At 40.2% G+C, this 22,948-nt stretch overlaps 1 protein-coding gene across 2 annotated transcripts in view; it reads right to left on the reverse strand.

The window, feature by feature from the left end:
* Positions 1-22,704, reverse strand: part of Bard1 (BRCA1 associated RING domain 1) — a 66,716-nt gene extending 44,012 nt beyond the window's left edge. For both annotated transcript variants that reach the window (XM_041632002.1, XM_041632001.1), the window contains exons 1-4: positions 22,430-22,704; positions 10,918-10,974; positions 9,344-9,492; positions 2,622-3,553 (exon numbers count right to left, since the gene is read on the reverse strand). In XM_041632002.1, the coding sequence (XP_041487936.1) occupies positions 2,622-3,553; positions 9,344-9,492; positions 10,918-10,974; positions 22,430-22,569 (1,278 nt within the window). In that variant the 5' untranslated portion in view covers positions 22,570-22,704. The remainder of the gene's footprint in view (positions 1-2,621; positions 3,554-9,343; positions 9,493-10,917; positions 10,975-22,429) is intronic.
* Between the last annotated feature and the right edge of the window lie 244 nt (positions 22,705-22,948).

Raw genomic sequence — 22,948 nt, forward strand, 5'->3', positions numbered from 1 at the left:
CTTTGGACATTCAAAATGATCTTAATGGACATATTCAATTGGATACATATTGACCTTGAGCCAACAAGTGGCTCTGGTTCAGGAGCAAGTGGACTATCTTTGGACTTTTCAACAGTTAATCATGTTATGTGCATTACTCGTGGCACTGTATTGCATGCTTCTGCTACTGTTATAGAATTCAACCATATGAGAGAGGTTTGGAATACTGCTTTTGTTAATTTTACCACCCAGTTAGTGCATGCTAAATGGTTGCAGTGCTGGTCTGGCTCATTAGTGCTGTAAGGTCTGGGGATACTTGGTTTAGGGCTATGTGTCTGGGTAACCATGGACGGGCAATACTTTGGGGGCAGGATGCCACCCAAGACAGGGAATATTAGAGGGCTATTCCCCACGACAGGCAAGGTATTCCACCCAAAGTAACAAGACAGGCACCGTTTATTTTATAAAATAAAACGGAGGGAGTTGTGATCTAGCTGCCCTCACTCCCCATGACCGTGAGACTTCCTTGTGGTCTGTAATTGACAAGGATGTTTGTGTTCTTTCTGTCCAGTGGTTTTTCACAGAAGCAGTAGAGGTATAAAAGGCTTTAGCTCGGGACAAAACAAAGATTGCTGTACTTCCACTTGAAAAGAAGCCTCCACGTCTCAACACTGGCACCCCCACCAGTCTCCGCATCCTGGCCATGCAGGCGCTGTGCCAGAGAGGCCACTGTATGGAGTTGTAAAGGTGAAGCCTTTGGATATGTAGGGATATCTGTCAAGGAGAGCTGCAGACTGGGTGTGGTGGCAGCTGGAGAGAGAGAAGAGTGTTGCAGTCAACAAAGTTGAAAGGAGCTGGAGTTCTGAAGAGCATTGGACATGGAGATGCAGAACATGGAGTTTGCTTTGCTGGGTTTCAGTTTAACAGTTGCCTTAATCAAGGTGTCTCTTCACAGCAACAGAATAGTAACTAAGAAAGAAGTTGGTATCAGGAGTGGGATAATTTGGGGGATTGTTTTGTGGCCTGGCTAGCCTTGAACTAGCTACATAATCCAAGTTGGCCTTACCCTCCTGAACGCTAGAGTTACAGATATGAACTACTGGACCCAGCTCCAAAAAGACTGACAATCAAGATTAACTATCACAAGCACCAGGAACTGTGGAAGCTCCAAATCTACCTGTGTGCTGTAGGGAAAAGCAACAACCACAGCAGCAACTCAGAGAAGTCTTACTATTTGACTTGCATAAACCCGCTACTTCTCCTTCTTTGCTTTGGCTGCTTTAAAGGTCACCAACTCTGAATTCACTGTGTATAATGGACTCGTTTCCCAGTTCCTTGTTTCATTTTATGGTAGCTTTAACATTAAGGCTCATTCAAATATTTTTCTGAAGAAGATGGGCATGCAACTGAAATAAGACAGCAGAATTATAGTATTTGGCTTCTTCATATAGCTAGACAGTTCATTCTTACTACAAATGAAAAAATTAAGATGAAAACTAAATAAAAATAATTTCTAATAAGAAAACTATGTTGATAAACCCACTAGTATTTTTTTCTTCCTAGACAATGTCTATCAAGTCAAACATAGAATTTGAAAGCACAGCTACTTGGTAAAAGTACTTGAATAAGTCCCTGTGTTTGTTTGCCAGAATTGTAAAAAACTAACAAAAATCAAACAGGTGGGAATACACATTCAGCTCATAATAAAATTTTAAAAGAACATGATTAATGGTTTAAAAACAATACAAATTAATGCATATTTAAGTGTAATAAATCAGAATCAGTAAACTAATAGCAATAATATCTGATAATTGGGTTCAAGAACACAATACAGGTAACTTTAATTTGAGCAAGATTTTTCAAGTAAATGGTCTATTGAGAAAACATACACAATGCAATCATGAACACATCAATGAAGAAAAATCACCATGATACCACTATTTTTTCCTATTCTACTGTGGCTTTTTTCCATGCCAACAACAGAATATATAATCTAGTTTGTGGATGAGCTACCTGAATATGCATGTCAAGTTTTATTGGTTTATTTGCCTGCAGCTATTTCTGCTCTACAGTGATAGCTGACATATACTATACAATTTGTAAAGTTAGATGAAACATAATAATTATTAACTAGCTATGTCTAGGATGCATTAAAAAATACTACAATATCGTATTGTGGAGATTTTTTTATTAATAAGGCAAGATGACCAAAAGACTAATTTTCTAAATCAGGCTTAGCAGATATCACCTGAAACATAACCAGATGTTAACAAAAATCCGAGTTGTCCTAAGAGTATAGGATCCCTATACCATAGTGTAGCTAATGGAAGGGTTCCCTTACCCCAACCTCATCTCCATCTTCGACATTAAGGTCTTCAAGTCACTGGGCATAAAGAAGGAACAGGATCTCCACTCCTTCCTCACTCTCTCTCTTGTTTTTCAATGATGAGGTGAACAGTTTTGTTCTACAACACACATCTACCATGACAAATTCAAAGCAAAAGAACCTACTGGGCATGAACAAAACTTCCAACTCTATGAGATAAATTAAACGTTTTCTCTTACTATCTCAAGTATTTGTTATAGTAACAGCAAACTGATACGGTCTCATTCCAAGATTTAGTTCAGAGTAGGTAGCCTACCTTAATAGAAGCAATATGAAGCAAAGTCTCTCCTCTGTGATTTCTCTTCCCGGCCATAATACTGGGTGACAGCTTCACTGTGGAGGGGCTTGGCATCATTTGTCTGTGAGTTGAATTATTCAGCAGAGGTGGGGGTACACCCGGTGAAAGGCTGAGGGAGTCATCTGATACGTTACTGTGTCTCCTGAGTGTGACATCAACTTGAAATTGGTCTGAAGGCGCCGAAGAACAGTCAACCAACAGCATATTTTCTGCAAGCACTGCTGGTTTAATGACATCTCCACTGGGACTCAGAACGTTGCTCCCACAATTCTTAGAAACAGTACTGGGAGGCCTGCTGCAGCCTTTGTGATTTTCATAATGCTCTCTTGAACGAAGATCTTTTACACAGACCTTCTTCTCAGGCGTCTCTTCATTGCTTACAGTGTCTGGAGACACGATATGCTCAGCCAATGGTAAGGAGACTTGAGTCAATCCTCCCGAACATTCAGACTCTGCAGCAGAACCACTGGCTAATAAGTCTATTTCACGATGTACCTGTGGACTTTCCACAACTGGTGTTCGGCTACAGGAGACAACCTTCTCCTTCAGTTCCTCTTTGGAATCAAACTGACTATCGTCTGTTTCTGGCCTTAAATTCCCCTCCTGGTTAATCTCAGCTGAAGATTTCTTCTGCTGCTTTTTTGCAAATGTTCTAGAAGCTGCTTTGGCCCTCTTAGAAACAACTTCAGGGGGACTTGTAGAGAAAAAATCATATATGGAGGCTCCTTGGGTTCTGCCACCCTCTGCCTTTCCAGGCTGAGTTGTCATTGACTCTTTACTCACCACGTACCTAACCTTCTTCCTTCGAGGACTGAACCACATTTTAATTGAATTCTTCTTCCTTTCTGCATTACCAAATAAATCTGCCCTAGATGTGTTGTCTTTGGGATCTGATTTTAAAAAAAGGAAAAGAAACATGCTATGAGGATTAATTTCTCCATCTTGAGCTACCGATGAATTTGACTTTTAGTTTTCCTAAGTACAGTCAACTTTTATTTCTCTACTCCTACACTACCAATTCTTAAGTGCCTAGAATTGCTTCTTTATAAACACATCTACCAGGGAAAAATCACACTAGGTATAGAAGAAATGGAAAATAGTTTGTTTTTTTTTTAATTTTACTAAGTAAGTAGTTTTAACCTATAGGAATGTCACGTATGTCACGTCATGACGCACAACCCTGCCTAACATTAACAGCACTCAGACTGTACTATGAAGAGGCCACAACTTATTCCAGGTGTCACGGGAGCAGTTAGTACCAGGAAGACAGAAAACAGATAAGGCCGATACAAGCAAAACTATGTAACAGAATGAGGGTAGATTCCCCATAGCTATTGCAATGGTTTGCTGAGTCTACGTAGTCCACACAGTGATACTGAGACAGAATCTTAGGGATCAAAACAATGAGAATGAGGGTTCTATTCACAGAGAAACTATACATCTAAATTCAACAAGGTCTTTTCAGTGAGAAGTAGATTTTGAAATCCAGCCACTTCTAATACAATCTTGAGACTAAAGAAAGGTCAAAATGAAATGTTCCCAAGGATTACTTCTTAACAAGGCCTCAGGATTACAGACTTAAAGGTTAATCCTCAAGTAGTCTGTGAAAAGTTGTATTTGGTTTTAATTTATTATTTTAAATGCAGATAATGACATTTTCAACTTAAAAGGAGTCAAATCTTGATTTCTCGATGTTTATACTAATAAGAGGTAGAACTGTACAACTAAAGGGAAATCAAAGTATGTGAGCAACACTAACATATTCAATTGACTAAAAACCCCAAATCTAAAAAAAGTAAATTTCAACTTTAGCAGCATGATTCCTAACTTATAAAAGAGCGAAAAGAGAGTTCACAACTATGCATTATATGCATGTAATCATTTCACTAACTAAGGTATACTGACATCTTTGCTCAGGGGTTTTAATCACCTCTCTTGGCTCAACTAAGCAAGGAAAACTGCAAACAATAACTGTAAATTCTGGATTTTATGCAGCATATCTAAGATAAAACTAAAAAGCAAAACAATTCAGCTGTTAGAACATAAATCATATTATTTACAGCTTCAACTGTTTCATGGGTGAGTGCTTCTAAGCTTGATAAATTATCATATTCATTTCATGAAGAAAAACATTGGTCCTTCCTCTGCATAGCAAATTTCTTAATGATATTTAAAAGAAACTTATTCTCTGAATTTAAATTATTTCAGCATATACTAAAAAATATCAAGAAACAGACATACATGTTACTAAGGAGGTGTTTAGCCAAGTTTCCTTTTTCTTAAAATGTAATAACAAGCATAGAAAAGAGAAGCAATTAGAGAATGTGATTTCGCTATCATTAATCTACATCAAAGGATTATGATGATGTACACTGTGCGCTTTCCAAACTATTCTCTATTATAAGTTACACAACAGAAGTTGAGAAATCTATGACTAGCTAGTTCCTTACTTAAAAAAATAAAAGGGAGGCACTCTGTTTACCATCTGTGTAACAGTAACACCTTCACTAAAAAATAATTATTCTGTAAATTAAGATGTATTTCAGTCAATTTAAAATAACAAGAGCAACATGGCTATCCAAATGCTCCTCTCCGTCTATTCTAAAGTCACAGCATATATGAAACACTGTGTAGTCACTTCAGAAGGACTAGCATCTTTCCCCAGACTAGACAAGAGAGATGCAAACTATCATCCATGAAAGCCCAATCAATGTTCTTTATTTTAATGTCACCAGCACCGACTCGTTCCACAAAACCTGACCAGCACCTGCAAGGTGCTGATTTCATATGGTGGGTTCAAGGGGAAAATAGAAACTTTAAATTTAACTCTATTCGTAGAAAACAGATTGTTACAATAATAAGCTAAAATTATCCATAAATGGCCATCAGGAAAATATGACAACCTCTTCTCTTTAAAGTACACTGAACCGAGAAAAATATGGTGAAATGTTTAGAAGCTCCTCTTTGCACACTTCTTCTTGCACACACTTTGCATCAGGCTTCTTCATCTCTAGTGTATCATATGCCATGTCCATGATCTGACAAATTCTTCCTAATTACCCACTTTAATTACAGTAATTGCACAGTTTGTAGTAAATGCAAGTAACAAGGTTCATTTGGAAGATAAATTATGAACTACAGGTTTTTTGTTTAAAGACAGAGCAAACGTGAGAACTGTTCAACCATTCTACTTAGTTCAGCACTTTAACACGTGATCATTTAACAGTCACAGAATTTTGGAATCAGCTAAGGCTTCAGGAATCACTCAGTCTGATGTCCTTGTCTTAAGGTGAGATCATTTTCTTACAAGAAAAGCAATCCTCACTTGTTCCAAATTCCTGATTCCGTCTACTTATAAAACATTTTACCTTCTACATTTAAATGAAGTTTTAGAAATACTTACTAAACTAGCACACGAACCTCAATACATATGCTAAATCAACTATAAAGAAACAAAGGGAGCTACTAGAGAAGGGACTTAAAACTGAATTGCCCCTCAGAGCTGGCTTGTTTTGAGAAGACTTAGAGAAAAGTTGAAAGTGATACAACTTAAAATAGGGGGGAAAAATTGTACTACAAAAACAAAGGTATATTCAATAAACTTCGCTACATTTCTGTGATTTCCATCAAAGTAGCAAAGGCACACTGTAAGTTTTGTTTTCTTCTAAAGGTTACTTTACATGTGTGTGCACGCTCGAGCCTGTGCATGCAGGAAGGCCAGAGGAGGCTGTTAGATCTCTCGGAGCTGGAGTCACAGGTATTTACAGAATGTTTAGCTTGCAGTGTGGGTGCTGGAGATCTGAACTCTAGCCCCACACTGTTGATTTCTATTCAACATAGTTCAACAAATTTAGCAAATACCTACCAAAGAAACAAATGTTCAAAATAGGAAAACAGTAAGAACATATTTTAAAAGGGGTCAGGTCCCACCCTGAACATTGTTCAAAACTCCAATTTTCCACTGTCCACAAAAACAAAAACTATACTATGATTCAAACACTCTTCAGCACAATAAATCTCTAGGAACCGTATTTCTTTGTGTACCCAAAGGTACCTAACACAGTGAGCCACTGAGAGTGCAATCAGCTTACAAAGACCAGACCAGCCTCCTCCCATTTAATCACCATTAAAAATAGCAAATTATTTACTTAAGCATTAAACTGTGAACTTCCTTCTACTCTCTAAGTCCATATGCAGAAACTATAACTAATACGGGGTACCCAAAATGAAATCTTAATTAAAGTCTATATTGGACAGACTCACCCAAGAGGAAGCTGCTCTGGCGTGGATACCCTAATGCAATATGAGGACATGAGGTAACATGAGCACAAGCTATGGATCTCAGAGAGAAAGGACATTTCTGAAACTAAACTTCAAGCCTCCAGAACTGAGACAGTTTCTTTTACTTCAGCCATCTGGTTTGTCACTCACTGTTACAGCATCTGCTATAACTTAAAACACTATTTATTATATACAATAATTAGAGAAGAGTCAAGTTAAAATATGACAATCTCAAATTAGAACCCACCATTTCAGGGCTTGGCCAATAATCTTTGTTTAGACATACCCATAAGACATACCCATAAGAATCTAATGAAAGCAACGCTCAGAGACATATATATTGTTCATACTATCCAAGTAATGACTCATTGATTCTTCTCCATTCCCTACTCTGACACGGCCAAAGACACATGGACTATTACTGGAAATCATTACACCAATTTAAAGTACATATGAGGGGAAGACAGAGGTCAATTAGATCATACACACAATCGTTTCAACTACCAAATACATACCATCACATACTGTTCTGAGGAAGAAAAGCATTCAGATGGCAATTCTTTTCTCAATGCAATCTTTTTCTTTTTTTAGGATTTAATTGTATCAACATGTATATGTGCATGAATACAGGTGCCCACAGAAGCCAGGAGTCAGATCCTCTGGAGATGGAGGTATAGAAAGCAACAACTGTCTGGCCTGAGTACTAGAACTGAACTCAGAACCGCTGCAAGAGTAATATGTGCTCTTAACTGCTGAACCATCTCTCTAGTCCCACTCAATACAGTCCTTTTTTTTTTTTTTGTTTTTTGTTTTTTTTTTTTTTTTTGGTTTTTCGAGACAGGGTTTCTCTGTGGTTTTGGAGCCTGTCCTGGAACTAGCTCTTGTAGACCAGGCTGATCTCGAACTCACAGAGATCCGCCTGCCTCTGCCTCCCGAGTGCTGGGATTAAAGGCGTGCGCCACCACCGCCCGGCTTCAATACAGTCCTTTTTATAATCTTGTTTTTCTTTTATATTTTTTGAAATTATAATTATATCATTTTCCTTTCCTCCCTTCAATCCCTCCTAATTATCCTCCCTCCTTGCTTTCTCTCAAATTCGTGGCCTCTTTTTCTGTTTTTACACACACACACACACAGCTGTTATTCATATAATTACATAAACATACATGCTGCCCAAACAAGACCAGAACCAATGACACCAATAGACATGCTAGCACAAAAGAGAAAAACCTCATGAAGCCTCAAACCTAAACAAAGAACTACAGAATAATGAATGCTGGGAGCTAGAGAAATGCCCCCCAAGTGGTTATCCAATACAGAGTAGTCAGCCCTGACATCAATGCATTAAGAGATTTATAACCTCAATGCTTTTTAAAGCAAGTACTTTACAAAATATATGTACAGACATGGATACCATTAACTCATAGTGCTACTATAACACATTTCATCATTAAAAAATAGTCTAATACAATGACCAAATAACTAAATGTAAAGACGGGTTTACATTTATGACTTACATTCTTAAAAACACAGACCTGTTGTCAACAATACTTAAAATCATTTGACTTGTTTAATTTTGTCTAATCAACTTTACTAGGAGTTAACATACTAACATATCAGAATCCAGAGAACAAAGAACTTAAAAACAGAAAAAGCCAACAATTTCATATTACCATTATCATTCTTTCATGGCATCCTGCCAGACAGGGTCTCCTATAAATACATGCTAAAATGATATGCTTTGGTCAATGAAAATACAACTCCAACATCCAATTATAAAAATTCAAAACACTTTAGTTTCTTTTCACAGCCAATTAGTTCTCAGCAGAAGGCACAATGGGAAGACATATAGTTAATACACAGAGTCTAAGAACAATTTGAAAAACATTAACCCCCATTTAAATAGAAAAGGAAATGAGTGTTAAGATTTTTGTTCTTTCAAAATGTATACATAATTAATTCAGTCTAGAAAAGTGATCCTTGCAAGAATATTGTATTCTATCTTATAACAGGGTACTTAAGTGAATTAAGCACTATTATAAATAAAGTCACAATAGCATATATAATCTACAGAAATTATCCTAACTGCAGAAAGCAGTCAGTGTGAAGTGAGACCCTCTGGACTGACACCAAGAAATGAGTACTATTTCTCTTGCTTCCTATATTAACTATACATGTGACTGTAGGCAAGAGCATTTAACTTCTCTGGACCTTGGCACCTCATCTATAAAGCTGAGACTTAATTATCTCATTTCTCAAAATAACTTAAAAAAAAACCCTACTACTCTTACGATCTGAGCTACACCATTCAGAACTCTTTACCCATTCTTCCTTCATGTAGTCGTTACCATTACTAATTTGTCCACCATTTAACAAAACAATGACAGCATGTTACTCACCTGAACGTTTATCATCATGTAGCAAATTTCGAAGCTTACTATAAAGCTGGATCATGCTGTCCAATTGTCTGTTTATCCTGAGGTCTAGGATCCAGGCTGGGGTGTAACATACTGGACATCCTGATCCAACACAGTCACTTATACAAACACTTAAAAAATTAAAAGAAAAATCAGGAGAATCTGAACTCCAAACACTAGAGCATATAAACATAAAGAAAACAGCGGTTGTTTCCCATAGTATGGTAAAGCAGTGTGCTTGAAGAATAGGGCATGCACATATATGTAAAGTCTGATCACTTTACTATGATGAGACATTATTTAGCATGACAATCTGTCTAATTTTTCCCAGCAAACAAGTCTATGGCTGCTAAGGGTAAAGCTATAGAGATGTGAACAAATAGTCTCAATATAAAGGACTATGGACCAGAAACGTCTAACCAATATAAATCTTCTCCCCTGTTATGTATGTGTGAATCTCCAATGTGTGCTTAGAGACTATGACTTACACATAACAAGCTCCTCTGACAGACTCACAGTTGAATGCTTGGTCCCCAACCATGTAGCACTATTTGGGGAGGTAGATGAAACTTTAACAAGCTATCACTATAGACGTCACTGCAGATTATACCTAGTGTTAAATCCTCAATCCTTCCTGTTTCCTGGCCACCATGACAGACCATCTACCTCCATATGCTCCTACCACCACGCTGCTCTTTTTCATGAGGTTTTTCCTCAGAAAACCTTTGAAGGATAAACATACCAAGCACTTGGCTTATTATACTAACCCCAAGAAGCAAAACTGGTGTTTAAGCACCAAATTCACCAAAGCCAAGCACTAAGCACTGTACCTGAATCCTGAGACCCTAGCTCAAAGAAACCTTTCCTCAGATAACTTATGGCACGGTGACAAAGAGGCTGACCAATAGACACCCGTCAACTGCTGAAGTCAGCTATTCTGTCACAGCAAGGGAAAACCTCATTAACAACCCACAAGAAACCCGGCAAAAACAGTCTCCCGCACAGCCTTCAGAGGGAACAAATTCTACCAACATATATCAGAATTTGACTTTCTGATCTACAACAATAAATGTTTACTGTTTTAAGTCACCCGACCTTGGAAATTTAAGAACTAGACTTCAATAAATTTTGAAAGACTATTGTCTCAGTCATTAAAAACTGGAATATTCAAGGACATATCAGAATTTTAGAATTACATCGAAGGCATTGCTGCATTTCCTCTGGAACTCTGGACACGCCACTCTGAGCTTTATTTCTTAGTTATAAATAAAACAGTTCTAAAGATAACATAGAGACATCACAATTACATCAAAGTGCACATCAAGACAGGCATCATAATTCCATCATTGCAGCAGGGTGGTGTTGGCACAGGCCTTTAATCCCAGCACTCCTCAGGAGGCAGAGGCAGGCGGATCTCTGTGAGTTCGAGGCCAGCCTGGTCTACAAGAGCTAGTTCCAGGACAGGCTCCAAAACTACAGAGAAACCCTGTCTCGAAAAACCAAAACAACAAAACAAAAATGATTCCACCAGGGCACATCAGGCTCTAACTACTTACCTACAGAAAATGTGCTCACATCCTCCTAAGCACACGGGTTCCTTCAGAATATTAGCGCTGAATGAAGAAAGGAAGATACATCATTGTTACATAAGCATTTCCTGCCCAATAAGTTACACACCTAAGACCTAACACAATCTTCTTTCTCTCTTCATTAAAGCAGAAAATATTAAGGAAACATTTATTGCAAAGGCTTTAATTCTGCTGGCTAAATACCCCATGGACATACTTCTTGTACTCAAATAGCAATTATCATGATGAATTTTAGTACTTTTTGTTTGTTTTTTGTTTTGTTTTGTGTTGTTTTGTTTTGTTTGAGACAAGGTTTCTCTGTAGCTTTGGAGCCTATTCTGCAAACTAGCTCTTGTACACCAGGCTGGCCTCGAAATCACAGAGATCCGCCTGCCTCTGTCCCTGAGTCCTGGAATTAAAGGCATGTACCACCACCGCCCACCTAATTTTAGTACTTTTTATAATGTATCTGTTGAGAGGTTAGGAAAAGGGACCAGTGTTGAAGCACCTCCCAACTTCTTCTTTCAACAGCTAAGGTACATCTTCCCTGACTACCTTGAAGTGAAACCTATAAATCTAAAATGGGGCCTGCCATCCAATGAGACATTTCTCAGAGTGGAGAGGGGTTCTTAACTGGATAGGGATAAAACCTAGAACTGTCCCAGAAAACTAGGACATTGGAACACCTTGACCATAATAATGCAGTGCTTCCCATTTAAAAACAACAAACAAACAAAAACCTAATAGTCTGCTATTAAGGAGTCATCTACTTTTATAGAAATTTTGACCAAATATTCTTTCAGTTCACAGCTAGTTGATTGTTTAAACAATTCCAGACGCAAAGCGAGCTGGCAGTCTTCAGGAGATTCAATACATCGAGAGAAGAGAGGCAGAAGCAAAACCTCCCTAGTGCTGTCCATCAGGATTCCTGCTGCCTCTGAAGTCATAGGAAAGGACGGGCTCTTCCTAATACACAGACGCGAAGCCCTGACACTCAGCGGGGTAATAAATACATCAAGAGCACAGCACACAAGTAAAGCCCTTAAAGGATGATCACTTCCTGCACTTGGCTTATTATACCAACGCCAGACCTTTAGGTGTTTACACCATTATTATCCAGTTATCTCTAAACACAAATTACCTATCAGTAAAACACATTTCTCTGCATTTCTGGAAACATCAAACATTTCACATTGCACATTTAATAGATATGAACACTAAGGTGAAATGGAGCTTTTGGGAAGGGGCTAAGAAGAAAGTACACAGCCAATACTCTCAAGTTACTAAAAATGCTGCTTGCTGACATTATAAAACTATTATTTTCAAAAACTCACAAAACCTCATTTTTCCATCACACTACATAGAACTGACAAAATATGAGTTTGGCAACTCTAACAATACAATGATTATAACCAGTATTTGTGTGGCTCCTTTAAGTTTTATTATATGAATTATGAAACCTAACCAACTCTTTCATAATTAAGGGCTAAATTCTACTTGTTCCCCCCCACACACACACAACATGGAATTCCTACTCCTTGTCTGTGTATCTTGTATCTGTGTATCCTAAGCAAAGCCAACTGCTCTGTACAGTGAATACTGACCATCCTTTTGGTTCACTGGATTCTGTATTCAGCCCAGACCGCAAGGTTTAACTACTCAGAGCCACTTTTACTACTGACTTGTGAATGCAAGTTCATAATGCTAGACAGCCCTCAGTGTTCCTTGCGTTTCAGGCTCTGGATATCAGAAGGAAGCCAGGGTGGTGGCACACTCTTTTAATCCCAGTACTCAGGAGGTAGAGGCAAACACATCTCTGTGAGTTGAGGCCAGCCTGGTCTACAGAGGGAGTCCCATGGCAGCTAAAGAAACACAGAGAAACCCTGATTCAAAATCAAAAGAAAAAAAAAATAGAAGAGTGGTTGATGAGGTAGTTAACACCTAATTCTCCTACACTCAGAAAGCAGATGTAGGAGGATCCTAGGTTTAAGGACAGTTTACACTACATAACGAGTTCCCTGGCTTCTTGGCCTAAAAAAATGAGACTCTAATCAAAATAAGAGAGAGAAATAAAAAAAACTATGTTTTTAAAAAGCAGTATTTCTTCACCTTTGTACCTTGACAATGATGAGATGATCACTAAGTAAAAAGCTAAGCAATGACTACATGGTTATTCAAAGCTACCACAGCTCCTAAGTACCTCACACAGTGTGAACCTGTGACCATCTGGACCCCTGCTACCTGTCCCATAACCTCACCTGCTCCTCTCCTCTCAGAGGAGAAACTCTTCCTCAGGTACTCATCATTCCTGCAATGGGCTGTTCTCAAGCTCCAATACCTTCCCTGTTTAAAGGTTGTGGCCATCACTGTTAGAATCAATCACCTTTCTTTCACTCACATATAAGCGTACACAGGCAATGTGATGGTTTTAAAGAAAATGGTCCCCATAGGAAGTGGCACTATTAGAAGGTGTGGCTTTGTTGGAGTAGATATGACCTTGTTGAAGAAAGTGTGTCACTGTGGGGGTAGGTTTTGAGGTCTCCTATGCTCAAGCTACACCCAGTAACACAGTTCACATCCTACTACCTACAGATCAAGATGTACAACTCTCAATTCCTTCTCCAGCAGCAAGTCTGCCTGCACACTGCCTTGTCCTGCCATGATGATGATGGGCTAAACCTCTGAAACTATAAGCCACCCCGACTAAATGTTTTCCTTTATAAGAGTAGTGGTGGTCATGATGTCTCTTCACAGCAATAGAAAACTTAACACAGGTAACCTCCCCTTCAACCTAAAAATATCTGTATTTGGTCCCCACCACCCATTCTACCATGTCCCCCAACTGAACTAAATGCTCTACCAGTGAGTCCATCCTAACCATTTTAGCCTTGGGTTCTTTCTCCTCCTTGACTTCCCTGTGAAGTTACACTAACCTCTTCTTTCTGAAGCCTCTCCTTCCACTGAGTCTTCATTTTCTTACAGCACCTCTCCCTGCCTACTTTAGCACGGCCTTGGCTGTTTCACTTCCTACCCTCCATGTCAGCAGATCTCCACCATGCAATCAGTCCACATACTCCTGGCTTTCTCTGGTACTATTAAACTCAATGTCTGCATTCTGTTTCTAAGCCTCCTATTTCCTTCCTAAAGTAACTCTGAACCTTTTCTATAGTTTTTACCCTTCGCCCTAACAATGGTATATTATCATGTAATTAGCAGTGGCATATATATGAATAGACCAGTAGAACTATTCTAATTAGTAGGATAGACCATTATGAGGCTTTAAACAAATGAGACAAGATATGAGAAATGTGAATGAGTTCTGTATGGGTTCTGGGGAAAAGAACAGTAAGGGAAATGTGATGGCCAAATGGAAAGAAGGCAAGGCCAACTTCAAGGGAGGATATAAGGCAGACACTGCAGAAGTAGAGTTTAACTATGTCAAAGTCAAACCTTTGTTTAAGAAGATACCAAGAATGAAAGAATTTTACCTTATAACTAAGAGATACTAACCAAAATCTTAAATATATCCAACTTTAACTCAATTATTAAAGTTCCAGGAATTTCTGTTGAAAATGATACTTGTAAATAATGAAACTTAAAAACATCAAATATTACATAGGTAAGCTTTCAGAGATAAAGAAACAATAGAGCCTTACTAACGAGATACAGAGACTTGCCAAGGGAGAGGAGAATCAGTTGAGGGTGTGGCCACTGGTAGGTTTCCCATGCTCCAGTGGATAGCCCCACACTCATGCATATAAGGGCAGCACTAATGGAAATTAATAGGCTGAAAGAAAAAAAATCTAAAGAGATGATGTTGGAAGCAGGATAGGTTGGGAGAGTGTAGGAAGAACTGGAGGGGGAAAATAGGGGATAACTATGATCGTATTTCATTGCATATATGTATGAAATCCTCAAAACTAAAGATAAACATTGAAAAAGTAAAATGTCTTTGCTACCTTAAAGGCCTCAGGATGAAACTATTTGAAAATTTCAAAATATGAAAAAGAAATCCAATTAAAATGCCATACATACTGTTTAAAAAGAAATCAGCACATAGGACTTTTCAAAGGTTGTAAGAGATTTGAAAGACTAGGGGAGTGAAGACTTAATTAATAATGGGAAATTACTTTGGACTTTGAATGCTATACCCAGTCACCTTCTACAGTGCAAGGTTAATACAGAATAAGAAAATTCAGCTTTAAAAGTTAGAAGAAAAGAAATAGTATCTAAGCTAGAAAACAACCTAGAAAGGGGAATATAAATGTTATTGGGAAACCTAGAGGTAAAAAATAAATTGAATCCAAATTATAGACCTCAGGAAAGGTGAGAGATAAAGAACATATTCACTGCAAGCTTTTATGTTCATGCATAAGCTTTAAAACCATGGTAAAAATACTCACTCCAGTACTGCGTGTTACTACAAAAGACAATAAGCAACTTAAACCTTTTGCAGTAAGGTAATGACTAAGCTATTAATTCATGTACAGTATTGTCTCATTTGAAGGCACACATAGAAAATCTCTTAAAGGATACACAAGCACTGATGATCTTGAGTTACCAGACAAGGTTCCACCTTATCATTCCTTCAGGAGTATCATTTTAAATACAATTTTACCATGACAGTGCCCTTTGGAATTATGCAGTATGACCCTTCTTGTTGCTCCCAGGAGAAGCTCTGCCATGGTTGGGCCAATGTCTGTGACAATTCCCCCATATTCTGCATCCAGCTCTAGCCCCCAACTCTGCCTAAACTCTTCTCCAAGTCTAGAATACACTTTCTTCTATACAACAAATATGAAGATCTGACACTGTCAACACACTATTCAAACACTATACAGGAACATAAGAAAAATGACAGTAAAAAAACAAGCAGAGAATTACCAGGCATGTGAAAAACACTCAGCTGACTCTGTTATTCCTCCCTAAGGGACTAGAATCTACTGGGGTATTATACAAACAAATGAAAATAAGACTTAAGGGAGGTAAGAAAATGTTCTAAAGTTCCAAAGAGCAGCAATGGCATCTAACTGGGGCTCTGGAATTGAAGGTTGAAAACACTTTTAACTGCCAGATTTTCACTTCCTTATTTCCAAATTCACTATAGCCTTTCACATGAGACCTTTTTTGTTTGTTTGTTTTTTGTTTTTTTAAGTTCCTCAATCCCTTCTACCTACCACCTAGCATGGATCTCAATAACCCTTAGTGAATGAAGCAAATGGAAGACTGGGCAAAAATTCCTCACTCTACCTTTACCCATGTCCTATGAGTACACTAGGAAGGAGGAAAATGCAAAAGACACTTACTTCATAAGGAGAGCTTTCAACTCTCCATACCTTTGTAAACTCAGCTTTACAACTCTCAACTACACTCACACTTCTCTAACTTTCTACATAGTGCATGCAGGCCTTATAAATGCTACTGCAGTCTCTGAATTCTTATGAGCTTTGCTCATGCTGATTCAGAGGACCATGTTTTCTTGGTGTCCTACATCCCCCCTGACTCTTACATTCTTTCTACCTCCTCTTCCACAGGGTCCCCTGAACCCTGAGGGGAGGAATTTGATGGAGACATTCTATTTTGGGCCGAGGCAAGGTGTTTACTCTCTGCATATTGTCTGGTTGTGGGTCTCTATGTGTTCACATCTGCTACAGAAAGGAAGCTTCTCTAATGTTGGCTGAGCAAGGCACTGATCTGCTTCCCTGGCCAGAGTCTCTTTGTGACGATTATATATGTCAGATTCAGACAAATCATGCGGGAAAACTTTAAATTTGTATTTAATTGTTAGGGTCAGCAAATGTTGAATGACAAAAGTAAATGCACAAGAGAATTTCAGTAATGACTAATTATAGTAGATCCTATCCTAAAAGAAGCTGCTATACACAAGCCCCAGTGACCATCAGGTAGACCTGACCCAACAGTGCTGTGTCTGTCTTCTCTTCCCTTCCCTCCAAAGTAAAACAACATCTAAGCAACTGCTGCTCTGGCTCTTTAAAAGCCTCATTGCTTTCATCTGACACTCGAATGCTGGATTTCAAGGCTCACAGCTAGGCCTTCCTCTCTTCCCTTCTCATCTCTAGAAATAGACTTCAATCACATGGAAGTAACTCTTGCATATATCCATTGTCACTCTCCAATGTGTCCTCTGAGCCCAGACCTGCTTACCAGTAATATCTTCGCTAAGAAAGGGCATCCAGCTGCTCTCAGTGGCATGCACTGGCAGTCCCACCACAAGGGAGGCTGAGGAGTGAGAATCTGTGAGTCTGAGACCAACTTGAACAACACAATGAGACTCTGTTTTAAAATTAAGTAAAATAAAAGGTGTCCCATGTGTCTGATAAGCCCTCTATAACACCAACTGGGCCCTCATCCATAAGGGGACTGCATATACAGTAGTTTTAATTCTGAATCTCAGAAGTCAGACTGATCTACATGTACAGCTGCCTTGAGGCCTTAACCACTGTTCAGTATTGGTAATTAACTCTAGAAACCAATGGAGGATTCTCTTGTGCTCTTGGTGAATTAAGTAGGTCATCTTGGTATCACCACTTTGAAATTGGGACCTAGTTGACCTAGTTTTCTTCATTCATTATTTTAACACTAAGAAACATTATATCTGGCACTGTGACTAAAAACATGAACCTATCTTTATGAGTACTCTACCATAACTGAAGGAGGCAGACATCGAGTAAGTAAGTAAAATAACACATAAATAAATTCCATGAATAAATGAATTCTAGACTGGAGGATATGGTGCAAACTGGACACTATCTGTATCCCTCTTTACATATGTTAATTTTTTTAAAATATTTATTTATTTATTTATTATGTATACAATATTCTGTCTGTGTGTATGTCTGCAGGCCAGAAGAGGTCACCAGACCTCATTACAGATGGTTGTGAGCCACCATGTGGTTGCCGGGAATTGAACTCAGGACCTTTGGAAGAGCAGGCAGTGCTCTTAACCACTGAGCCATCTCTCCAGCCCATATGTTAATTTTTATAAAAGCTTTAAACAATACTGACAATTATGAAATCTGTAAATTGGAGACAGCTTTAAAAGTCAATTCATTTACATTCATCATTTGATAGCTAAGGACAACAGAATTCTAGGAGCCCACATGAATAGCTTTCCTTAGGAAGTGAGCTGTGCTAGCTCACTTTTGCTTTGATTTTGTTTTTGTAATTGTCAATTAGATACAGTCAAGGGAGCTTCAGTTGAAAAACCACCTTTTATCAGATTGGCTATTGTGTTGATTGACAAGTGACAGGGAAATCCCAGGTCACTGTGGGCAGCACCATCCCTAGGCAGTTGGGCCTGGGCTAGATAAGTCAGCTAAGTTCTAGTTACAGAGCAGGCAGTATTCCATAGTTTCTGCTTCAGTTCCCACTTCTAATTTCCTGTCTTGAGTTTCCTGCCCTGGTCTCCCTTGGAGAGGGATCCTTACCTAGAAATATAATCTGAAATAAATCCTTTTCTCCCCAAATTGTTTTTGGTCATGGTGTTAATCACAACAGCAGGGAAGCAAACTGGAACATTAATTATGCAAACTAAAGGGACACTTTGTTGTTAGGCTCTTATCCTTCGAGATCTAAGTGACCTTAACTCCCAGATTATCTCACCCACTCTCATGTAACCTACCATTCTTAGCACACAAATCATTTGCTAATATCCCACCATCTCCACCACTGTGGCCAACAGTTCTATTAATAAAAATCTACCCACATCTCAAAGGTACAACTGTAAAGCCCATGTGGCTTTCCTCCACAATAACGACCTAAGCAAAGTTCCCTCCTCTACATCTCTCGGGCCTTCATCATCACTTACCCTGAACTGTGTATCCCTCACACTTCTTAAAATTGAGCACATATGCCTTAAGGGTAGAAAATGCATTGCTGCTACTATGCTTTGGTGATTTCTTGTTCTAATGAATAACCAACCAGTGCCACAGCTATCCAGAGGGAGCAATCATCCTACTTAAGGCTCACTGGCCTGTAAGAATCACTCTGAAGACTCAAAACTCCTAAAGAAAGGCAAAAGTTCAGTGCTGCAGCAGGACATCTAAGCTTTATTTTAGGAATATTTATATGCCATTTAGTATAAAACAGGCAATCTTCTTAAGATTAGGTAAACAATGAAGTAAACAAAGAATAATAACACTGACCCAAGATCTGAAAAACCTGGGCGGACTGGGATGATGGGTGTCTATCCAATAATGTCTTCTAATTTGTATGTATACCTAAAAGCATGGTGTATACATGTGTGGCATATCATATGTAGGCACATACAGAGACCAGCGCTAATGGTAGGATATCATCCTCAATCATCTCACTACTTTTTCGAGACAATCTTACTTAGCCAGGAGATAACCATTTCAGTCAGATGGTCTCCCTCCACTCCGCCCCCACACTGGGGTTATAGATGTGCAGAGCCAACCTCACTCTATGTGAGGCGGGATCTGCATTCAGGTCCTCATGCCTGTACAGCAAACACTTTAACCATTCAACAACCCGCCCTGCCCCTAGAATCCATGAATAGTGCTGTGATCCCAGAACTCTCATGACTGTGGCAGTAAGATCCCCAAGTTTAAAGTCCCCATGGACTACATAATATGATCCTGTACTTCAACCCTCCCCCTCAAAAAAGACATAAAAGAAAGCCAAGTTCACATCTAAATTCAGGTGACTGAGTCAAAGGATCACTATGTGTCTGAGGGCACCCTGGGTACAGTGAGTACCAAGAACCACAGAGTGAGAATGTCTCAAAAGACACGTGTGTGCGCACACACATATGTATATATACTTACATGTAAAATGAAATTTTTGTCTTTTAAATAATAACTTGAAAAAAGAAAACCAACTATCTTCAAAGTTATTACTTTTTAATCTTCTCTAAAGTGACATAAATGCTCAAAATACAATTGGCATAAAAAGCCCAACTCTCCCCACCCCAAAAATATGCCAGAAGTACCTAATTAATTTTAATTCACAAAGAGCACCACAGGAAGGACACCTGGAGCTTTGACAAGGCAGTTCTTATATGCATTTCCTGCTTCTCAGAACACCCTGGAACTCTCCTTTCTGGCAGCCTCTAACAACAAGGTCTTCCGGCCTCCTTTTCCCTGATGTTTAAATAGCTTCTGTTTGGTCGTGAGGCTTGGCCCTAACACAAATGTCACATCTGACCTCTTGAACACTTTACTTTCACCAGCTTCACCTTGAAGCCAGAATCATGTTAAAGGTCAGGAAAGGATGCCCTGTAATGTAGCAATCCACTGCAAGAGCAAGTCTTGCCGGCTACAAAACAGATCCAATGTGCTACACAAGACAGGTGACAGCTGGGAGCACCAGATAGATGACAGCTGCAAGCCGAGAGTGAGGGTAATCGGGGTAATCATCACCAGCCTACTGGGGGGGACTCTGAAGCTCTGTAAAAGGACATGCACAATTTCAAATAACATGACACTCTGGATGATGTTGAGCCGAAGCAAGCCGCAGACCAACCTAGGTTGCTCTTTTCTAGCAAGAGGGGCAGGTGTGTGTGTGTGTGGGGGGGGGGGGGGCAGAGAGCTTGAGAGACAGCAAAATGGAAAAAAAAAAAAAGCACTCCCAATGTGATATGTCATTTCCTCTGCACCATAAACCTGTATGCCCAAAGCGTCTTTAAACATAAGTTTCTTTTGTTAAAACTGAGTGTGAAGCTGGGCATGGCAGCTTAAATCCATAATCCTAGTGCTAAGGGGGTGACAGCGGCAGAGGGCTGAATGTAGGATGGTAAGGGCATAGAATATCTTCCTGGCAGCCTGCTTTTCTACACCTTCAAAGAAAAAACATTTTTATATTTTTGTTTTGATTTGGTTTTGAGACGGGGTCTCATTATGTAGCCCTGGCTGGCCTGGAACTGTATGTAGAATAGAGTCATCCGATTGTAACTGACTGCCTCCAGAGAGCTTAGATGAAGGCACAAGCCACCTTCTTAAACAAAGAAAATGGACTCTTTGGGGCCACAACCTAAGTAATATTTGCTGACACTGCAGAAGAAAAAATTAGACCCTCTAATACTTAAATTTAGCTCATCTACCACATACTAGGTTCATACACTAATAGTAATAAAAAGGGGGGAGCAGAAGTCCAGTATTCTCTGGCCAACTGGATGGGAGATATTTAAGTCTGGCCTAACTACCGCTGTCTATCTTCAGGCTCTTGACTCTTACAGTAAGCTTGCTTAATTTAGATAGTAAAGAAATAGTTGGCAGGTGCTAAACAAGGAAACTGCTTAATTTTAGGATAATCTATAGATTGGGTACACTTTACCTAATATAAAGAAATGGTTCATCACCTTTTTATAACCATTTACGATAATCACCACAGGAAAGCGATTTGCATGTATAATTACATTTAGTTTTCTTTTTTCCTCTCCCAAATAGAAGGTTTGGAATCCCTGAGGCGGAGTGACAGAAACACTGGGGTTTTTGTCTGCTTTGCTTACTAATGACTTCTTACTCAGAAGCCATACAGGTATGCCTTAAGTGTTCAATAAATGTTCATTATTAACACATGGATGAACAAATCAGTATCACTGAGGTATAGAGAAGATCAAAGATGTGGCTGGAACCTGAGCTTAAGTGGTCTGATACATTTGGTTCGACTATTTTAAAGTATGAGCCAACATGGGCTTCTGCTATTGTGACTAGAAGTACAGTTTCAGATAATGTCTATACCCAGAAGGATAACTCGTATGCTTCAGGAAAAAAAAAAAAAAAAAACAGCTCAGAATGTCTTCATGTTAACAAAACTGCCAGTTTCCTAAGGAGTGTATTGTCATCCTTTCGAACAGTAACATTTTGCAAATAATAATAATGTTAAGTACAAAATTCGGTATCAATTAAGTCTGACTTTAAAGAATCAGTTGCTGTTTAACACTGCAGTAATTCAGTACTAGAGGCCGAAGGTTCCACATGCAGTACTTCCAAAGAGAAAAATGGGAAGAGAGGGGCACTTCCGGGGTCGTATTCAACAAACAGCTACAGTTAAGGAAGTACCACTCAAGAAGGTGTTTCGGACGGAATAAAATCCTTGATGGGGCGTGGGCGTGTTGGAGAAGAGTGGTACACTTCCTTAATCCTCCAACTCAGGAAAACCTGCGATGCCCGCCGCACTGCCGCCGTCAAACTAGCTCTAGCCAGGTCACCATCCCGGCCGCCCGCTCTCCCACACGCCGAGGCCGCTACTCAGAAACGGTCGGCCGGGGTGCCCACCTTCCCAAAACACCCAGCCACTGACCCCCAAAGCCTTAGCCCCACCCAGCTCGGAGCGTCACTTTCGGGGAGGGGCCAGCGACCTAGCGTCGTAGGCCACGCCCCCACGGCTGTTCTCCCGCGAAAATTCGAAAAGTGCCGTTTGAACCGAGTTTGCGGCGAGGGACCGGAAAGCCCCTCGGAAAGGACAGGAACGGGCCACGGAGAGGCAGGCGACACCGGGCGGCCAGGTCGGTCCTTACCAGCGGGAGCAGCGCAGCAGCCTCTCCAGGCGGGCGAGCGCCGCGCGGCTGTAGGCCCAGGGCCCGTCGTCAGCCGGCTCCATGGCGAGCGCGGGAGAAGGCTTGTTCCCCGAGCGGACGGTCGGCGGCCTACGCGGCATCGCCTCGGAGGGCGGGAGGTCTGGTCCTGCTCGGGAGCCGCCCCGCGCTGGCACCGCCGCACCCCGCCGTCGCGCGGAGCCCCTGAGCCGCTGGAACGCCTGGGGCAGCGCGGCGGAGACGCGCGCGGTAAAAACTCCCCGAGACGGAGGGGCCCGGCTTGAGGCCACGCCCTCAGGGGCTGGGGCGGAGCTTCAGAGACGCGGGCAAAGCTCCGGAAGCGGAGGGGCGAGGCTTGAGGCCCCGCCCCCCGGGGTTGTGTGCCTGGTCTCTGGGTGCCTGGTGGAGGGGGCGTGGGTAGAGGTCACGACCTCAAGCCCCGGGAGGCGGGACGTGTGGAACTTCCTGCGCGCGAAACAGAGGGGCGCGGCTCCAAGGCCA

The sequence above is a fragment of the Microtus oregoni genome, unplaced genomic scaffold, assembly GCF_018167655.1.
Source record: "Microtus oregoni isolate MIOR12 unplaced genomic scaffold, Mior012 000038F_ref0000394, whole genome shotgun sequence".
NCBI classification, from domain to species: Eukaryota; Metazoa; Chordata; class Mammalia; order Rodentia; family Cricetidae; genus Microtus; species Microtus oregoni.